This window comes from Micropterus salmoides, unplaced genomic scaffold (assembly GCF_014851395.1).
Source record: "Micropterus salmoides isolate LMB-PRFRI ecotype aquatic unplaced genomic scaffold, ASM1485139v1 Ms_hic_scaffold_9, whole genome shotgun sequence".
Taxonomy (NCBI): domain Eukaryota; kingdom Metazoa; phylum Chordata; class Actinopteri; order Centrarchiformes; family Centrarchidae; genus Micropterus; species Micropterus salmoides.
Genome location: NW_024044681.1, coordinates 26,529,671 through 26,549,936, shown reverse-complemented (window position 1 = coordinate 26,549,936; position 20,266 = coordinate 26,529,671). Strand labels below are relative to the sequence as shown.

Here is a 20,266-nt window from a genome sequence, read left to right as displayed (position 1 = left end):
CAGGACAGAAATGCAAAACTATGTTTGAGGTAACTGTGTCAATGTTATGTACTTGGTCCACCAGGGAGCACTGAGTTGATCTGTTAACTGTTAAATGTCACACTTAGTATGTATCTTTGTCCCAGCTCTTAAACTCTCTAAGCTGTGGACTGATGTTTTAAAATTGTCTTCATAAACCAATATTATATTGGTTGAGCAATTGTATTTCTTTCAACTGGAACTCCTCATATTCTCAATAAGCAATGTTCTAGCTCAATGCATTAGCTGCAATATTAAAATTCCCCCTCACCAGGCCTTTTGCCTAGCTGTTAATGTCAATACTTCTGACATGGGCAGACATTTTTAAAAAGTGTATATGTTGGATTTTCACTGCCCTTATCTTTGAACAATAAAGTCTCTAAATTCAGTAAATGTTAATTGATTAACAAGGTGTCCATATGTTTTTTCTAACTTAACGTGAAACACCAGCTCCATCGTACTGTAATCTTGATATATTTCTGGCAGTTAATACAAATTTAGATGCTAGTTTCAAGAATCTGAGGGATGCCTGGACTGACGAGGAAACATCCAGAAATGGATGGCTGAGATCTCAAGAGATTGACTTAAATCCAAATAGAGACATCAAGGCCAGATTTAGCGCCACATTACCTGGCACTTTGCAGAGCTTGCCACCACATGCCACTAATTCTTTAAGGAACGGCAATGGCACTCTGAGCACCGTTTCCTCTGTAAGACAGATTGACGGGACGGCTGTGGCTCAGGAGGTAGAGCGGGTTGGCCATTAATCAGTGGTTAGTGGTTCAATCCCTGCCTCCCCCTGGTTGCATGTCGAAGTGTCCTTGGGCAAGATATTGAACCCTGAATTGCCCCTGGTGGCTGTTCCGCCTATGAATGTATGTATGAATGTGCGTGAATGTTAGTTTCCGTTCAAGCACTTAGGCTCAGTGTATGACTGGGTAAAAGCGCTTTGAGTGGTCAAAAAGACTAGAAAGGCACTATACGGAGCATTTACATTTGATGCTGATAAGATTCAACATCACATTCTGTTAAACAAAACAGCTCAGCAACATTTAAGTTCAGGTCGGGATTTCGGGATCATGTCTGATCATGTCCGGGAGACTGTTTAAGCCCTGAGTAAAACTCAAAACCGCATCACACCTGCTTGTCATGTTACAAATTTCCTAATTCTTTTCACCTTCTCTTTTTTCTGGAGGCAGTGATGGCTCGGGGTTGTCTCGTCACCTGTCCAGATTTGGACTAAAGGGCCTGCTGAGTGTCAAGGGAGACAACACAAAGACAGAATCACTGTCACAAATCACCATAATCTCTCCACTCCTCTTCTGTGTCTAAAGCATCAGAATAGTGGTGTGAGGAAATGGCAAGTCACAGGGACCCTCGCTTTCTGCACAACCTGTCCTACCACCCACGATGGCAGCATGACTTAGGAAAAGTGAAGAGAAAAAGACATATGCAGACAGTGGTTACAAACAGTTGCAGTGGATATAGTCTGGATAAATCATTAGCAGCTTCATCATCGTCATCAGGGCCATTGTCATCAAAACCACAGTTACTATCGTCCCCTGTGCAACGCTACAGGAGCTGTTGGGGAAACTGGTTTCTTCTGCCCTTACTCATAGTCTCATTACTACCCTGTCAAGCTTGGGGGACCACCTTCAAGGTGGCCCTGGTTGGACCCTGGACATGTGACATGTTATACTCTAAAGCCCTCCCTGACTTGGCAGCCCGCCTTGCCACCACTCGCATAAACAAGGACCCTTCCCTCAACAAAGGCTACTGGTATGACTACACACTGATTAATGAGGACTGCAAGTCCTCCCGTGCCCTTGCTCGCTTTGCGGAGCTGAAAGGTTATGGTGCTGCTTTCCTGGGCCCCGCCAATCCAGGCTACTGCTCCTCAGCTGCTTTGTACGCAAAAGAGTGGGATATTGGGATTCTTTCCTGGGGTTGCCTCAAACCACACATGAAAAGAGGAGAAATGTACCCCACCTTCCTGCAGCCGCTGCCACTGTCCTCCAATGTACTCTTCGCTGTGTTGCGGTACTTTCATTGGGCCCATGTGGCCATAATTTCGGAGGAGACAGACATCTGGGAATCCACAGGACAGGAGCTGGCCTCATCACTGAGGGCCCTTGGCCTGCCTGTCAACCCTGTGGTCACTATGGGGGACGACAAGGATGGGCCTCGGAGGGCCCTAACAAAAGTACGGGAAGCAGACCGGGTCAGAGGTGAGTTGAAGATGTTTAATATAAGAGACGATTAATATAAGACATTAAAACAACTATTTTATTATGCATGAATCATGCAAATAATACAGTTTCTAATGCCTCCTCTCTCCACCACAGTGGTCATTATGTGCATGCCTTCTGTCCTGATTGGTGGCCAATCCCAGTACCAACTTCTGACAACAGCCTTGGCCATGCGTATGATCGACCGTGGCTATGTGTTCATCCCCTACGACACCCTGCTCTATGCGTTACCCTATGAGGATGCACATTACTATTCGCTAGGCAATGACACCAAGCTGCGGAAAGCCTATGACGGGGTCCTCACCATCACAATGGACTCCGGAGAACGCAATTTCTATGAGGCCTTCAAAGATGCTCAGGACAGCTATGAAATTCGCAGCAGCACCCCACCAGAGCAGGTGAGATAATAGAACAAAATGACAAATGTGGAAGAAGATAAAAAAACAAAGGCACTTACCCAAACATCATATCACTGTCTCCTCTGTCAGGTTTCTCCATTTTTTGGCACCATCTACAACATGATGTACTACATAGCTATGGCTGCTGAGCAGGCCCGTGTCAATGAAGGCCGTTGGGTAACTGGTCAGATCCTAGGTAACAGCAAGGGTGGCTTTGAATTTAAAGGCTTTAATCAGCTCTTGAGGGCCGGCAGGAATGGCGAAGGTATGCAGGCTCGCTATGTAGTGCTGGACTACAGTGGCATGGGCACCACTCTCTACTCCACTCATATTCTGGCGGCTGCTCATACAGATGGCAAGACCGGGGGCTTGAAATACCTCAGTCGTTCGATCCATTTTGCAGGCAGCACGCCCTACACAGACTCAAGCTGCTGGTTTAGCCCATACTTTGCCTGTAGTGGAGGTGAGTGCACTAGTAGTGTCATTCCAGGAAATAAGTACAAGCTGGTCTATTTCTGAATTCAGTTCATTCAAACTTTCTTTCTTTGTGTTTTTTCTTCTCTTCTTCTCATCCCAAAGGCATAGATTCAGTCTCTCTCTTCATTCTGTTCTTTGTGTTCATTTTATTGGCTGGACTTGGAGTTAACTTTCTTATGGGTGTCAAGTACGTACAGCAGAATATCGAAGAATGATATCTCATCTGAGGCTGTCTTGTGTGATTTAAAAAAAATATCATGATTGTTTTTCTTTTTTTGTTTTCTGCCCTGACAGAAAAGGCAGGGTTGGGCTCAGCTTTGGAAGTGGTAACGGTGGATCAAAGAAGATAGTTCTGACCCTGGATGACCTGGTCTTCATCAACACTCAAGTCAGCAAACGGGTCAGTTGTGTGCTGAATCTCTGACAATCGACTGTCTTTTGCTTTGGTTTGCTTCTCTCTGCTTTTAGTGAAACCTGCTAAGGTTATCCACTCTTAAGATGACCTGTTCTCTTTGAACTGTGTGTGTGAGCAGAAGATCAATGACGAAAGTATCTTGAGAAGCCAGCTGGATGTGAAGACCCCTCAACACTCGGTGTCTGGTCGCAGCTACTTGGCCTCCTCTCCAGAAAGATCCAACGTTGCCGTGTTTGAGGTGAGGGGAGTCGGCCATGACACATTCAATAAATTCTGACCTTTGGATGTTTTTGGTTTCACAAAACTGTGTCGTTTTGTGCGCATCCCAGGGTGACTGGGTTTGGTTGAAGAAATGTCCCGCTGGAGCAGTGTCGGGTGTCAACAGCGACACTGAGTTTGTCTTTGTCAAGGTAAATGTGTGAAGGAAGCGCTGAGTTGGTTTGTTTTCCTAACAAAGGCACATCAGTCATTATTTGAACAACTGACTCTTCATTTTTGAGAGAAAACACAAAACACAGACTGGCCTGGTTGAGTGATTACATGTAGATATGCTGCCATTTAGTATTACAAAACGCCTATTGAGTACACTAACCCAGGCCAAAGAAAAAATGTATCAAGCTGAGTGATACAGTAGCGTAGTTACATCCACAAAACATTTCACAGCCATGATGTTTCCATTGTCTTCCTATCAGCTCAGAGACATGAGGCATGAGAACCTCAATCTGTTCCTCGGACTGTTCTTCGACTCTGGGATCTTTGGTGTTGTGACTGAGCACTGCACCAGGGGCAGCTTGGAGGATCTGCTCGGCAACGAGGAAGTGCGTCTCGACTGGATGTTCAAGTCTTCCCTGTTAATAGATCTGATTCGAGTAAGAGAGACAAAATTACCTGCTCTTTTTTCATTTCCTTTCATCTTGTTCATGTTTTGTCATCACTCACACCATTTCCTCCAACTGATATCAGGGAATGAAGTACCTGCACAATCGTGACGTCGTCCACGGGCGGCTCAAGTCCCGTAACTGTGTGGTGGACGGACGCTTTGTATTGAAGGTGACGGATTATGGGTTCAACGAAATTTTGATTTCCCAGAGCATTGAGAGTGACGATGGAAAGCCAGAGAGTGAGTTCAAGTGTATCCACAGACTAATTGAGCAACTTTGCCCGCACATTTGCCCGTATATTTTCTTTGTTTATTTATCGTTGTGCCTTATTTTTTTTCAATAAAGATCTGCTTTGGACGTCTCCTGAGCTGCTGCGAAGTTCCAGTCTGAGGAGGAAGGGCACTTTGGCCGGAGATGTCTACAGCTTCGCCATCGTTGCGCAGGAGGTCATCTGTCGCTGTACACCTTTCTGCATGCTGGACATGCCTGCCAAAGGTGAGTGATATGGTATTATTACAATTAAATCTGTGTGTTTTTGTCTGTGTGGTTGTGTTGTTCTTGGAATGTAAAAATAGTCCGCACAGTTGTTGATGCTTCCGTGAACATTCATCATCACCTGTGATTACAAAATGATGATCCAAAAAAAAAAAAAGAAATAGTGAAAATAGTCAATAGAGAACCCTGTAAGTGAAATTAATGTGTACAATATGCTCTAAGCCACCTAAATATACTGTATCCGAATCATCAAGTAAATAAACCACTATGGCATGTTGAGAGGAGAAAAATATAGGCTACTCAGTATGTGAGTAAAACATAATGCATAGTAAAAATGCACAATAAAGTCCTCAGAAATGTATGTGCTTCAGTAGAGCACCTAGTATTTATCATGTTTGGATGTATGTGCTTTTGTACATTTATGTTTGCGTGTGGTGACAGAGATCATCAGCAAGGTCAAAGAGCCTCCTCCGCTGTGTCGGCCTGTTGTGTCCGTTGACGAGGCCCCACTGGACGTGATACAGATTGTAAAACAGGCCTGGAGTGAGGATCCTGATAAGAGGCCGACATTTGAGGAGATCTTCAAACAGGTAGAACCGCTGAAAACACACGCTGACCCAGATCTTCTACTCCTTATATATTGTTCCGTACACAAATAGCAAGCTGGAGATGACATGCCTGTTCCCTCCTTTTCATGTTAAAGTTCAAGAGCATCACCAAGGGAAAGAAGACCAACATCATCGACTCTATGCTGCGCATGTTGGAACAGTACTCCTCCAACTTGGAGGATCTGATTAGAGAGAGGACAGAGGAGCTGGAGGTGGAGAGACAGAAGACTGACCAACTTGTGGCTCAGATGTTGCCCAAGTGAGTGTCCAGCATCTTTAACGGTCACATGAAAGACCCAATAAAACTGTTGTCATGCTCTAAGTCATAGCTATTGTGACTGATGAGCAACAAAGACAAGCATTCCTGAAACTGGTAGGGATTCAGTGCTCCCTACAGTAGGGTGACGGCTTTCTGAGATACAGTAGTGGTTTGAGGCCCTGTGCTGCGATTTAACAATAATTCTCAGGAACTGTGGTGAAAATGTTGAGAGATTGTTATTGAATTGTCTTGTTGTCATCTCTTGAGCAGGAAAACACAAGTGAACAGTTTAAATAGTCAAAATGTATTTCTTTATTCAAACTTTTTCATCAGAATATGGCTGCTGAATTCAACAACTGTGGGAATATTTGGTGCAACAGTCCCATTGGTTGGATTGGCTTCTTTATATTTTGCTTGCTCATGCCAATTATTCTGTGCTTTTTCACACACAACACAACTAAATATACTGTAAGTGGTGTTTAGACTCAAATGCTACACTCAGCATAAAAACATCAGATCATATTCATTGGCTCTTGTATAGGCCCCCCCAAACATGTAAATTTACACTACTACATGAAGTGTCTTCATATGTGCAACCGGTCAGCCACCTCCGTTTTCTCAGTTCTGTCTCAGAGCTGGATGTTATAGTCAGAATTTTCTTCATCTAAAAGTAAAAACAAGGACACATTAACGTAGTCAAATGTGTTCTTAATAGCTTTGAAGTCTAATTGCATATCATTGAATCTTTATTATATAAAAAAAAAATGACTGCAGTTATTTGAAATCACTGATCTGCCAAAGAGAAGTGGCTTTTCTATATTTAACTGTTGCTACGGTTAAATATGTTAACTACAAATTGAGAGGAGAGAATCACACCATGCTGTTCATTATACTGTATCTCAGTCATGTATTTCGAGGCATCACTTTTCCTGTTTGCAATGATTAATAATTATATTTGGGGGGGGGATTAGAAAGGGACAGCGGTCTGAATAAGTGTAAAATTACATTCAGCAGTGTCAGGCTTTTTAGAGAGGACTGTTTCTTCATCTTCAGCACCTCAGAGTGTCATCTACTCAACATATTCCTCTTGCAGGTCTGTGGCCCAGGCGTTGAAGACAGGGAAGCCCGTTAAACCCGAGCACTTCAGCGAGGTCACGCTGTACTTCAGTGACATCGTGGGCTTCACCACCATCTCTGCCCTCAGCGAGCCCATCGAGGTGGTCGACTTACTCAATGACCTCTACACACTCTTTGATGCTATCATTGGACTGCATGATGTCTACAAGGTGAGTGTTGGAGGAGCGTGCATACATATCTACGATGAACTGTTTTTTTTCAATATTTCACTTCACTTATAGCCCACTTACTGTATTTTGTAGTGTTAGTTGTGGTATCTTATACATATTACAGTATTCTTCTGTAGGCTTTTTAAATCAGCGTGTAGAAATAAGCCAAATTTAATTGTGCTTCTATCCAATTCAATATTATTCTATGACAATCATTTTTTTATGTAATTTGTTCATTTTGAAAATAATTATAAAGATTTTTGTTTCAGTATTTTAACATAACATTAAAACTACAGTCAAAATGTCCACAAACATTAGAACTAGGATCCTATATTGTTGTCTTATTTTTATGGTATTTAGGTGGAAACTATCGGAGATGCCTACATGGTAGCCTCAGGAGTCCCCAATAGGAACGGCAACCGCCATGCAGCTGAGATGGCCAACATGTCTCTTGACATCCTCCACTGCATTGGGACCTTCAAGATGAGGCACATGCCTGAGCTAAAAGTCAGGATCCGCATTGGCCTGCACTCTGGTGAGCAACATGTCCATCCTCTCCGTGCTGTGACAAACTATGCACTAATCATCATGATATACAGTTGTAATGTTGCGTATGGAAAGTTCTTTACCTTGGATAAATCCTTTAAGAGTCACATCCATGTGTAATATGGCATGAAATAAATCCAAGCATTCTGAGTGATTTGTTGCATATAAATAGAAATACAGGAATAAGCTGCTAAGGTAAGGAGGTATTTTTATCTTCCTTATCCTTGTCTGGAACATATTACTGGAACAGTGAAACCCTATCCACTTAGAGTGCTGTCATCCAATTAACACACTGCATACTTTAGATTTTTAACTCCTTTCAATGAATTTCTTTATGAACACAGAGGTGGTAGTGCACAGTTTTAATTCCATGTTTTGGGAAAAGACTTGTGTAATTTTACTTAAATGGTAAGATAGTCTACCAGAAAGAGTGAGATAAAAAATGCACGGCAATCTGAGTCACAATGTAAAAATCTGACACACAAAATGGTTAACGATGATTTAAGGTATTACAAGGAGAAAGGCATCCTATTTAAAGCCCCCCAACCTCTGTGTGTGTGTGTGTTCTATGTTTGCAGGCCCAGTGGTAGCAGGAGTAGTGGGTCTCACGATGCCTCGATACTGTCTGTTTGGAGACACTGTGAACACAGCATCTCGAATGGAGTCCACAGGGTTGCGTGAGTGTCTCATATCGTCTCTATTATAAAACCAGACGAATCTCCTCTAACCCTTTCTATTCTTTTTTGAAATTGGCATTTTAAAAAAGAGGACAGGTGTGGTTTGTGTGCATGCTGCTTGAGGCTAAATAGGGCTTTAAGTGAGCAGTTCTTACTAATCCTTTAAGACTATCAGCAGAATTAGAGGCCAATCTGAAGTTTCAGTGTAAATGTCGTCAATGACCAAGTTTGACTTGGCTGCCCTCTGCGTGCTGTTAAGTATGCTAATTAAGTATCAGCTACTAAGTAAACATTACTTAATTGATGTTTAAAAATAACACTCATTTGATGGAGCTCCCAGAAGAGCATATTGTAATAAAATAAACTTTTCACCTTTAAACTGATCAGTGGTTGTTTACTGTATCTAAAATTACAATCATGCATGCACATGTGACTATACTGTATTTCTGCTATTAGGAGCAAAGCAATGATGAGTAGTCTACTGCCATCAAGTGGCTTAATACTGAAAGGACAGATTGATTTTCTACATTTCTGTGAAACAATCAGTTTAAACTTTAGAAAGTTCCGAGGCCATTACAGACTGTTCATGTATACCTGATATTAAAAGTGATTTCAGTGTGCAAATGCTGAGGATTTTACTGTATCTGTCATCACAGCTTACAGAATCCATGTCAACCAAAGCACAGTTGATATCCTGAACAGCTTGAAGCTGGGATACAAAATTGATGTCAGAGGCTTGACAGAGTTAAAGGTAAGATGATAAAAAAAGACACTAATAATACACACAGAAGATACACAGTGTATCTACTGGACTGCAATGTTAGCTAATGAATGCTAATGATCATTTATTTTCAGGGAAAAGGGATTGAGAACACATTTTGGTTGGTAGGGCGGGAGGATTTCACCAAGCCTCTGCCTATTCCTCCAGACACTCAAGGGTAAGAGAATGTTTTGGTTACTCCTCCACACATGCATACATGTGATTTGCCTGATTTATCTTTGCATATATACTTATACTGTATCATTTTAGACTATTGCAGCACAACTTAATGTAATCAAACAACCTATTTGTATGAATGGAATGTGGTGCTCTGTCCCAGTCATGGTGAATTAAAAGTGGTATTTTCTATTACAGGGGAAGCAATCATGGTATCAGTTTAGAAGAGATACCTGTTGACAGAAGACAAAAGTTCTTGGATCGACAGAAGAAGATGGGCTAGTGTTTTTTTTTTAACAAATGTCCCAGAATGAAAACTGATATTTTTCATTGAAAGAATACACAGATGTATTAATGAAAGGTTGAACATGCCATAATACCCTATAATTTGTGCTACGCTCAAAGTTAAATGCAGCACCAGTGACACTGGAAATCATTTCTATGCTAAAATAATCTTTCATTCTCTTCATTCACAGTTTTAGCACATCTGTGCCACAAAGAAAAAAACAACTCCAAGATGCAAAAAATTAGCCAAAAACATTACATTACATTACAGCGTGATATGCATATCAAGGTTGACTTACAGGTCTAAAATATGTTGATTTAGAGGACAGCAATTGCCTAACAAGAAGGGACTGTGATGGGTGTATCTACAAAAATCGCAGTATCATTTGTAATACCGGTGTACTTCATGTACTGTATGTATTTGTACTGATCTTTGTGCTTTGGAGAGATTTTATAATGAACACCCCAAGGGTGGAAGCTTTTACTGCTCGACCATTCATCTCTGGTATAATAGTCTATGCTGCACTCACTTTAGAAGCATTAGCCTTTTACAACAACACAGAATTAATACATTAAAACATTTTCACAGTAACTTAAGCTGGAAAGCACTGGGCAGGTCAGTCAGGGTTGAGAGCTCAGGTCTGGAATATCTCTGATTTTGCTTTTGTGGCAGCATTGCTGGGATTATTCACACATTTGATAAATGAAGCCATATTATCAAAAATGGTCTAAACAAAGCATCTGGTTTGTTTATTTAATAATACAATAAATTATTAATATAGAATTTTTTATAAACTCAATAATACTTGACTACGTTTCTCTACTGTGATAAGCCTATTTGAGTTGATTTGACTGATGGGTCTGGTACTAACTTATTAAATTTAATTAAATATGCTCTAAATTTTAGTTTAGATTACTTATTCCAATTGTAATCACAAAAAGAAAATGATGATGGGGCCAAAAACACCTGCAAAGCTGAAATAGATAAATATATTCCAACATTTAATGACAAATAGTTTTGACAATAGAAAAATGCCATGGGACCCACATGATTGACTAATGATGTGCATATATAGTATGTTTCTCTCCCTAATGCTGTTATAACACTACATACAGTATGTATTGCTTTTAACATTATGCTGACATTTTCTACCAAATAGAAGACGTATGCAACAAACAAGACCCAAACTATTGCTTGCTAACAACAATGTAGTTTTACTATAGCTTCACCTACAGTACATTTAGCCTATTATTGTACTGTATGTACTGTACAGCACGCTGTGTGTTCAATGGGGTCTAAATAGGACAGCAATAGGAAGACCTGATTTCTGTGACATACATCTGCTTTGCACTGATATGCAGAATGTCGAAGTCAATTGACTGAAATGATCATCTCCAATAATGTGCTTCAGCAGATTGAGCCTTTTCATGTGTATTGCCATCTTCCAGAGGAAAATGTCTCTCAGCCATTATCTTTTGTTTTGGGCTCTGCTGGACCCCATACAGCGGCTGTATCTGAAGGTGCACTGAACAAATGTCCCTCCCATACCCACCCCCAGGGGATCCTAGTTGAATTTTGAAGAACGTATGGGGGGAAACATGCATATAAAAAGGGGAGGGGAGTCATTTCTCTTTGGCCTGGTGTATGCAGTGTATATACTGTACATGTGTACATAGTTTGTCATTGTCCTGTAGGGACTTTTCAGTGGAGTTTCTTTCTGCTTGAGTTCTCTAAATCCCTGAAACAAAAGGGGAAACCAACAGAACACAAGGGTTTAATCAGAGTGCATTGAAAAAGCGAGCAACCACATTGTGTACTCACTCTCCTTTGGCTCGCTAATTGTCTGCAGCAGCACTGATATTGAAGCAACAACAGGCAGGCAATGTCAGGGTGTGATGTTCCTCTAAAGAGTTTCAGGCTGTGGCCATTTTTTCCTTGGGAGCTAACTGCTGACCACTTCCAACATACACGACTTGTCACAGTAGCTCAGCGTATAGACAAAAAAATGGAGGTCTGATGACTTGATTATCGGGTTGCTTGTGTCTTAGTCTTTCACACCATTAAGTATTTAGCACCAGCACTGGCTCTTCAAGCATGATTAAACCCCTGGCGAAGAGGAAATGCGGGATTCTAAATCAAGATGAAGGACATGGGGGAAGCTGTCTGAATGTTTCCAAAGAACAAAATTAATTATTCTATTGCATAGGTAGGACTTACCTTTTCTAGATTTTTAATCAATTTGCCAAATAGCTAGATCTCATCAAAACTGAATGGACTGTATTGTTAATTTTAAAAGTGATCTCAATGTGTTTCTATAAATAAATTATGGTTTTAGTGAAGTTTGTGTCTTTGTATGTTTGTCTTATTCCCTACTGTTGAGTCTATAAAATTGGCTATTTTCCCAAATGGTGCCAGTAGGCTACATTAAATTCTGAGTCAAAACAAGCATGATATTTCTATGTTAGTGGCTTTTATCTATCAAATATGATTCACAATTTAAGTTTTGAAATAGCAGTGTTGTAAATGGGCAGGGCATTACAAAGGACAAAAGGATCGACATACGTACAACTCCACTCAGTTGTGAAGAAGAGACAGTAACTCAATGGACGTCTTACCTCACCATTTCACCATAACAAGTTGATGCTAACAAGCTTTGGGCTGGTTTTACTTAGTCCAGAATGAATGTTTTATTCTGCTGTGGAACACTCCAATGAAAATGTAAGGAGAGCTTTACATAATGCAATGTGGTAAACACACACTTTGAGGGTTTGTGTGTCAATGTCAACTTCAAAGTGATTCTTATTTCTGCCACTAACAGGGTTGGCTATAAGGACCATCTCATCAATTTGACAGGTTGCTATGCCCATTTTTTTTGTCACTTTCATGGAGCAATCACATACCTGGGATTTAACCACAGACTATATCTTCTACAGTATAAGACTCTAGTCTTAGACTCTCTCACACTGTATGCATTTAATGGCTGTATGAAAATCGACAATACTACTCCACAAAAAATGCATATAGCTGCATTAGCCCTGACCTCTCAAACAGCATGTTTTGCAGTTTCCTCCTTTCTGCCTTCAGTCAGTCGAGTACCCCCCCCCCCCCCCCCCCCCCAAAAAAAAAAAAGCTGATTTACACCACATAGCCTGAACTGTCTGATCGTCCACATGATCACGAACGAAATCGTCCTCGGCTGAACACCGTGTTCTTCTTAGCACCTCATCAGTCCAGAAGCCCCACTGGCATTTGACTGGCACCGGCTGCCAGTCAAGCAGAAGCTGCGTCAAGTCTGCCAGAGAGAGCCAGGGGGAGACCGGAAACTAAGCAGAATGGCTTTCACAATGTAGGTTGTTTGTGGTCACAATAAAACACATTGGAATCCTGGATTGAATCATGAACTTATGAAGCTGTAGTTGATAAGTAGACGCTGTTATTGTTATTACATTTTACTCTGAATGATCAGTTGTTCTTACAGGAATGAGATGCTGATCTGCTCACTGTGACAGAGCAAGATAACTCATTTGGGAGGGATGAAGGGTCAACCTGCTGCTTCTCTCCAGTTAGAGGAGAGTAGTAGTTTTGAATATCTCCTCACATGTCCAACTTTCGGTGTCACTGGCCTATAGCGCTGAGGGAGCTGGAGGGAGAAAGTATGCCTGTGCCTGTGTTGTGATTTTCCTACTTGCCATGTTTTCCCTTTCCCCCGAACAGGATAAGTGATGGAAAAATACAAGAATGGATAAGCAGATGGATAGTTATTGAAGTTGACGGTGGTTTTATTGTAAAAATATTTACCGGAAGTTGTGTTTTTACTCCGCCCAACTTGACAGTGGTGGTTATAGACTGACTGGGCAACCTCAGACAGGTGGAGGAGACGTCCTTAAGCAGCTGAACTGCACCGCGGTTGGACTGGGCTGGGCTGCAGGACGAGCAGCGGTGGACTCTGTGCACGCTCGGTGCGCGGATCCTCCTGCAGATGCTGGATTCACAGTAGGCTATGGAACCAGATCCAAAACATGGTCTGGCTGATTTTCCTATCCTGAGCCTCCGCACACATGCTGGACACTTAAATGTGGACACGGGGAGGACGAGGGATGTAGTTGCAATGGATTAATGAGGACTAGGCTACACATGGATTTTTTCCCCTGAGATTATTGGCTTGTCATATTTTTCGCCCTGCCTTGGCCATGGAGAACCAAGCAGCCGAGCTGCAGAACTATGAAGATGTACAGAAAAGCGGCTATCTCCGCAAGCATAAATCAATGCACCGGCGGTTCTTCGTGCTGAGGGCGGCCTCTGAGCATGGTCCTGCTCGACTTGAGTATTATGAGAACGAGAAGAAATTCCGCAGTAAATCACCTGTGCCCAAAAAAGTCCTGAACCTGGAGACTTGCTTCAACATCAACAAGCGGGCAGATTCCAAGAACAAGCACATGATAGTCCTTTATACCCGCAGCGAGAGCTTTGCCATCGCTGCAGACAGTGAGGAGATCCAAAATGAGTGGTACCAAGCAATGCAGGACCTTCAGTGCAACTGTAAGATATGAAAAGTGTGATGTGATTTCAACTGTCTGTCTCTGCATCAGGCCTCTCCTACCGTAGGCTGTTTGTTCTCCATACACTATTTGGCTCCTCGGCCATTCCTGATTGTTCATTGTAGGCTACAATTCTGGCTCGAATTGTTTGACTATTTTTTGCTACAGGTCTGGTTTCCTCATTTAATTCGAATAAATTAGTCTAAGTAATGCAGTTTGGACGGTGTGGTTTTAACCAAAGGGCAGGTGGATCCGACTCAACGGGGACAACACGCTATGGGCGGCATGTGGTGTGTTTGTACTGCACAATCTCAATAAGCGTTGGTTTAAAATTGTTATAACCTGCGGATTTTCTGGCAGAAAAAAAAATTTGATGCATTAGCAACAGCATGTAACCGTAATATTTCGAGGATCGCCTTTTCTGACTAAAATGCAGCTCATTTCACACGACGGTGTGTTTTTGCATGGCGCAGTGGGCATATAGCAACCATCTAACGAATGCATCATATAGTAGTAGCCTATCGTGGTGCACTCCGCTGGAGCCTGTGTTTTTGTTTTTCTGCACAGCTCTGACTGCCGTTCGCCTAACCTACATTTCTGTTGAACGGCGCTGCTGGTAGGGAGGAGATGTCATCGTCAGTGCGCTCTCACTGGAAAATGCGTTTCAGTTGGTTATCCTCGTGTTTACGTTGTTATCCTTATGCTGGAGCCTGAACATCACCACCCTCCCTCCCTCCCTCCCTCTGCAGTTCAGTTAGTTGAGACTGATGGGCTTGCCCAGCTTCAATGTTGTCACGTTGTGGTTCCCTAAATAGATACACGTTAGAGTACAGACCCCATTTTGTTGAGCTTATTTCTCAGGGACAGCCACAATAACACTGCTCTTAATTTAATTTAATTTTACAGTATTTCTGTCCATAATGTGCATAGAGATGTTGAAATGAAAAACATGTGGGTATAGTAATTCCCATGGGGATCATCTCTAATAAATGTAATATTTTTCTTGAGGATGGGAGCAAACCAGTACAGTTGTCAGTTGTTCAGTGAAGACAACAGTGACTGTGTGGCAAGAAAAAAACAAAACAAAATTATAATTCTGTAATTTGTTATGTGATTGGCATTGGACTGAAACATGATGCACTATTTCACAATCAAACACACTGCTTTTCAGTAGATGTTGGCCTGTTCTATACCTCCTAAGATATTATAGAACTGTAGCTTAAACGTGATGGTGATGCATTAGCTGCAACACAGTTGCCTGTATGCATGTAGCAGTTTAGTAATAACAGAGTAACAAAAGATGAGTTATTGGTCTCATTTTGGTTTTGATCAATATTTCAACAGGTTATCTGTTTTATGTGCATTCTGAGGTTTGGGGTATTTATCTATGTACATATGTATGTACCTATGATGTGTTTAGTCATTTGATGCAATTATCGTTTTTCTTTATTGTTTTCCTAGGTAAAACTCCTGAAGACTATGGCAGTAGTGGAGAGTGTAGTTCTCCTTCTCCTGTTCCAACCTTTAAAGAAGTATGGCAGGTCAAGGTTTGGCCTAAAGGTCTTGGACATGCCAGAAACTTAGTCGGCATCTACCGGCTGTGCCTAACTGACAAGACAGTCAACTTTGTCAAACTCAACTCTGATGTGGCAGCTGTGGTGTTGCAGCTGATGAATGTTCGCAGATGCGGCCATTCAGAGAATTTTTTCTTCATTGAGGTGGGTCGCTCAGCGATTACCGGGCCTGGAGAGTTCTGGATGCAGGTGGATGACTCTGTGGTGGCTCAGCACATGCATGAGACCCTGCTGGAAGCCATGAAGGCCCTAAGTGAGGAGTTCCGTCAGCGTAGTAAATCTCAGTCTGTGGGAACGTCGTGTGGGGGTGGAACTGCTTCAAATCCCATCAGTGTCCCGAGCCGTCGTCATCATCCAAATCTGCCACCGAGCCAGGTGGGCTTCTCCAGGCGAGCCCGGACAGAGACCCCTGGAACAGGTGGCAGCAGCACAAGCACTTCACCTACGTCACGGCATGGATTTCCAAGAGCACGAACTGCCAGCATTGGGGCCAGGTCGGAGGAGGGCGGTGCAAGTGCCAAAGGCACATGGGCCAGCTCCAGCCCAAGTCTTAATGGTTCCTGCTCAACTACGCCGACACTGAGGCCCAAGCCCACAAGGGCCCCAACCCCTGCTAAGATAACCCTTAGTCTTGCACGTTACACACCTAACCCTGCTCCCTCTCCTGCGCCAAGTCTTTCCTCCAGCTCTGGTCATGGCTCAGAGTGTGGCCTAGTGGGGGCAGCAGTTGGAGGCATGACAGTCTGTTCCTACCCTCGTGTTTCTCAGAGAGTTTCTGTGTCAGGTTCACCGAGTGACTACGGCTCCTCAGATGAATATGGTTCCAGTCCTGGGGAACACTCTCTGCTTGTACCCAGTCTTTCTGGACAACATGTACATGGGGAAGGCTCCTCCAGCTATATAGTGATGGGACAGCGAGAGGGTCTCCTTGGTTCCCATCATCGCTCAAAAGGCCGTCGGATTCTGCGGCGCGCATCCAGTAGGGAATCTGAGGCAGAACGCAGACTTCTAAGTAAGAGGGCTTCCCTGCCTTTGGCAGCCCATGAACGACTGACCCAACATAGAAAAGATGAAGATGATGATGATGAAGAATATGCCATCATGTCGCAAAGAGCTAACCAAGAGAGAGATGATTTGCACCATAGCTCAGGGAGCCTGGCAGTAGGAGGTGTGCAGGATAATGTAGTAGGGGAGAATAGGAAGAGGGCTGACAAAAGCAGGGGAGAAGTGGGCACAGGAGCTGCTGTGGATAGTGGCTACATGTCAATGTTGCCTGGAGTGACGTCTCCTCCTGTTTCGCTCTCTCTTGCGATAGGTATGTCTGACGCCAATGCTAAGTCTGGGGCAGATGATGAGTATATGGCCATGACCCCCAACAACAGTGTGTCCCCCCCCCAGCACATCCGCCAGCCCAGCTCAGAGGGTTACATGGTCATGTCTCCCAATAGCAGCAGCTCCACAGACCTGCATGGACTGAGCATGTGGGATAGCAGGGCCAGCATGGAGAGCCGGGCTGCCAGTGACTACATGAACATCTCACCTGTTTGCAGCCGCTCTGCCTGCAGCACACCGCCTTCCCACCCCGAGCAGCACCAACTGCAACCAAAAATGTTCAATTCCTACTTCTCCCTGCCACGAGCTTATCAACATACTCTCTACACTCGCTTTGAGGAGGACTTAAATAAAGGGGATGTAAAAAAGGACAGCAGTGGGCATGATAGTGCTGGAAGGGTGGGGGGAGTGGGATACAGCAAGAGAAACAAAATTGCAGTGGGCTCTGCAGGAGGCTGTCAGCTTTCCATGTCTTCCTCTTCTTTCTCCTCCAGCTCAGCCAGCAGTGAAAGCCTGGAAGACAAGTCCATATCAGCAGGGAGAGGGTTAAGTTTATTAAGAACTGGAGCAGAGTGCAAGAGTGCGGGAACATGCACAAAAGACGGGCGTCCCCTTCAGAAATGTGGATCAAGTGGTAAGAGTCCAAAGCAACAAAGGAGGGGTCGTCCACTTAGTGTGTCTTCAGACATTACTAAAGCAAACACCCTGCCCAGGGTGAAGGAGAATCTGCTGCCATCAGTGTCTCAAAACGTTGGTGAGTATGTCAGTATTGTGTTCAAGGAGGACAATAAGTATGGCGGAGGACAACATGCGGGGTCTGAACATGGACAATCTATGATCCATGGAACTCTCCGGCCCTTGAATCGACCACTCCTCTGCCACGATAATCCTGCTAACCTTCCCCGCAGCTTCTCTGCTCCGTTGTCCACCTCTGCTGAATACGTCACCATGGATTTAGGGAAGTCCTCACTGCCCCTGACTCCTGTTAGATCCACATTCAGCACCCCACAGGGCCCACCAACTGTTGCCCCCAAGGGGCGACATGAACATGGCACGTCTTCTTCTCTGGCAGCAGAAGGCAATGCTGGGTACAGAGCAAAAGTAAAGATGGCAGCAATGCCACTAGACACCCCTTCCCCATTTATAGATAACAAAGGTTCAGAGCCCAGCATTTCAGCAAGACCAGCCATTCACTCTGGTCAATCCTTATCCATGGAGCAGGAGACAGGCTTGGGCTTTTCCCCAGTCAAGTCCTTCCAGTCTCCTGAGCGGAGCAGCAGACTCGTCCGAGGAGACCCGCAGGGACGGCAGAGCCACCGTCCCGAGATATTTAACTCACCTCCATCCGTACCACGCCACGCACCCTCTTCTACCTCCCTCTTCCCAGAGGGCAGCCAGGCAGTGAGCCACCGGCATGGTTTGGATTGCTCGCTGTGGGAGAACAGGCAGGGAACTAGTTTATCTGCAACACCTCCACCACAAGCCTCCACCTCATCTGCTGAACAAGGCCTTAACTATATAGACCTTGACTTGGTTATTAAGGAGAGCCCTCAAGCTGGAGTGGAGCGTACCACTGCCCCCTACAACATTGGGGGGAGTGCTATGGGCAACAGTGCTGGCTCCACCCTCAACACTTACGCCAGTATTGATTTCTATAAGTCAGAAGAACTGCGAGCACACCAGAACAGTAGAAAGGATGGTCAAGGTAAGTGCCTCTGGAACTGCAAATTTCACATCTTAATATAATATCTATTACACAATGGATGGGTAAAGAACATTTTGATCATAACATCTGAGATCTGATCTGACTGATGTATATTTTGTGTTCTGATATTTTACAACTGAGGCTCCATACATTCTTGGAGATATATATTTTATGATATTATAATTTGAGACATCTTGCATAAGGATGCAGTGTCTGTAGTTACGCCTTCATTTGTTCTTTTTGTAGACCAGCTTATTGGCCTCACAACTAAAATACATAGTGGTTACTGCAGCAAACAAGACCACGAGGGTACTTAAAATTCATCGACATAGCAATTAATACTGTAGTTACTTCAATTTAGAAAACATTTCAAAACCATGATAAAATTGTTCCTGATGGGATTTTTGATATATTAGGAGGAAAACACCCACACATGTCTTATATTCCTCGTATTCCTCAGTAGAACAAGCTTGATTAACTGTAATTGTTTAAATTTAGAACACCTAATCAATAAAATAATCTATCTATCAATCAATAATGAAAATAATTGTTCATTGCAGCCCTAATTTTATAAATATATATTAGCAAAAGTAAAAGTTTTAGTCCAAATTACACTCTGTTCTTCAATATTCATTGTCAGCTGAAACGTTAGTCACTAAACAAAATAATTGTCATTTTCTTAAGCAAAAAGGCCAAAATTTAACTGATTATAGATTTATAGATTGGTTATAGACATAGATAGAACACAAATATTTGCTGCTTTTCTTAGTCCTCTGTGATAGTAAATTGAATATCTCTGGGTTATTGACTGTTGATCTGACAAAACAAGTAGATTAATTCAATTCAACTTTGGCTTTAGGAAACTAGGATTTTTCATTAATTTCAAGAAAATAATCAGCTGATTAATCAATAATGAAATAATGGTTTGCTGCAGCCCTAACAAGTGAAAGTGAAAGAAGTCATTCAAAATGGATGAAAGGAAAAACTATATAATTACTGGTAATATTTGTCTAGCTAGATGTAAGCTCTTTTATGTGCTGTGAATAATCCACAGACAAAACTCATATCTGGGTCTTAGTCACTCCTTCTCACTCTCCTTTTCATCCTTTACTGATGTGTACCTTCGCTTCAAGCTGGAGGACCGCTCTGTGTTTCCAGGCAGTGGGCTGTCTGTAGAGTCTCTTATTATTGCGTGTGGGTGTTCCAAAGCCAATTGATTTGTCTGCTGGTAATGAGCCATTTCACATAAATGGAGGTAGAGGGGACAGAACACGGGCCAGGTGTTTTTGTTCATGTGTGGGTTTGCTTTCAGCTGCAGGGTTTCACATGGCAGCTCTGAGGTTTCCCTTGCATTAGACAGATGACAATTATTTAATGATTAATGTTGGTGGCTGAATGACATTTTTAATGGATGTACAGTGAAATACATAGGAGATTCATTGCTTTCACATGTCATGAAATAAAAGCTGCAAGAGGATGTATGCTAAAATGTAATATACAAGTAAATATAAATATTAATCAGAGGACTAAATGGAACAAAGAACTTATGCACTTTATTTATTCAGAGCAGGTACAACATTTGCAT

General features: G+C 42.8%; 2 protein-coding genes across 2 annotated transcripts; both read left to right on the top strand.

Annotated features, from left to right (window-relative positions):
• The first annotated feature begins 1,225 nt into the window (after window positions 1-1,225).
• On the top strand, window positions 1,226-10,215 carry gucy2d (guanylate cyclase 2D, retinal). Its single transcript, XM_038707543.1, has 18 exons — window positions 1,226-2,246; window positions 2,364-2,665; window positions 2,756-3,128; window positions 3,245-3,329; window positions 3,437-3,542; window positions 3,676-3,795; window positions 3,887-3,967; window positions 4,250-4,426; window positions 4,521-4,677; window positions 4,784-4,933; window positions 5,375-5,523; window positions 5,637-5,800; window positions 6,894-7,086; window positions 7,447-7,621; window positions 8,211-8,309; window positions 8,966-9,060; window positions 9,165-9,247; window positions 9,445-10,215. Exons 1-18 carry the CDS (start codon window positions 1,376-1,378, stop codon window positions 9,527-9,529), a joined length of 3,465 nt encoding a protein of 1,154 aa, XP_038563471.1. The 5' UTR covers window positions 1,226-1,375; the 3' UTR covers window positions 9,530-10,215.
• A 3,187-nt stretch (window positions 10,216-13,402) lies between these two features.
• Window positions 13,403-20,037, top strand: si:ch211-284e13.4 (insulin receptor substrate 1-B). The gene is made up of 3 exons (XM_038709651.1): window positions 13,403-14,071; window positions 15,532-18,681; window positions 19,994-20,037. The coding sequence occupies exons 1-3, from the start codon at window positions 13,723-13,725 to the stop codon at window positions 20,035-20,037; spliced, it is 3,543 nt and encodes a 1,180-aa protein (XP_038565579.1). The 5' UTR covers window positions 13,403-13,722.
• Window positions 20,038-20,266: the final 229 nt, after the last annotated feature.

Coding starts and splice junctions, on each gene's coding strand:
- si:ch211-284e13.4 (XM_038709651.1), top strand. CDS start 13,723: ATGGAGAACCAAGCAGCCGAGCTGCAGAACTATGAAGATGTACAGAAA. Junction 14,072..15,531: donor GCAGGACCTTCAGTGCAACT/GTAAGATATGAA, acceptor TTGTTTTCCTAG/GTAAAACTCCTGAAGACTAT. Junction 18,682..19,993: donor CAGTAGAAAGGATGGTCAAG/GTAAGTGCCTCT, acceptor GTTTGCTTTCAG/CTGCAGGGTTTCACATGGCA.
- gucy2d (XM_038707543.1), top strand. CDS start 1,376: ATGGCAAGTCACAGGGACCCTCGCTTTCTGCACAACCTGTCCTACCAC. Junction 3,129..3,244: donor ATACTTTGCCTGTAGTGGAG/GTGAGTGCACTA, acceptor CTCATCCCAAAG/GCATAGATTCAGTCTCTCTC. Junction 3,543..3,675: donor ACACTCAAGTCAGCAAACGG/GTCAGTTGTGTG, acceptor GTGTGTGAGCAG/AAGATCAATGACGAAAGTAT.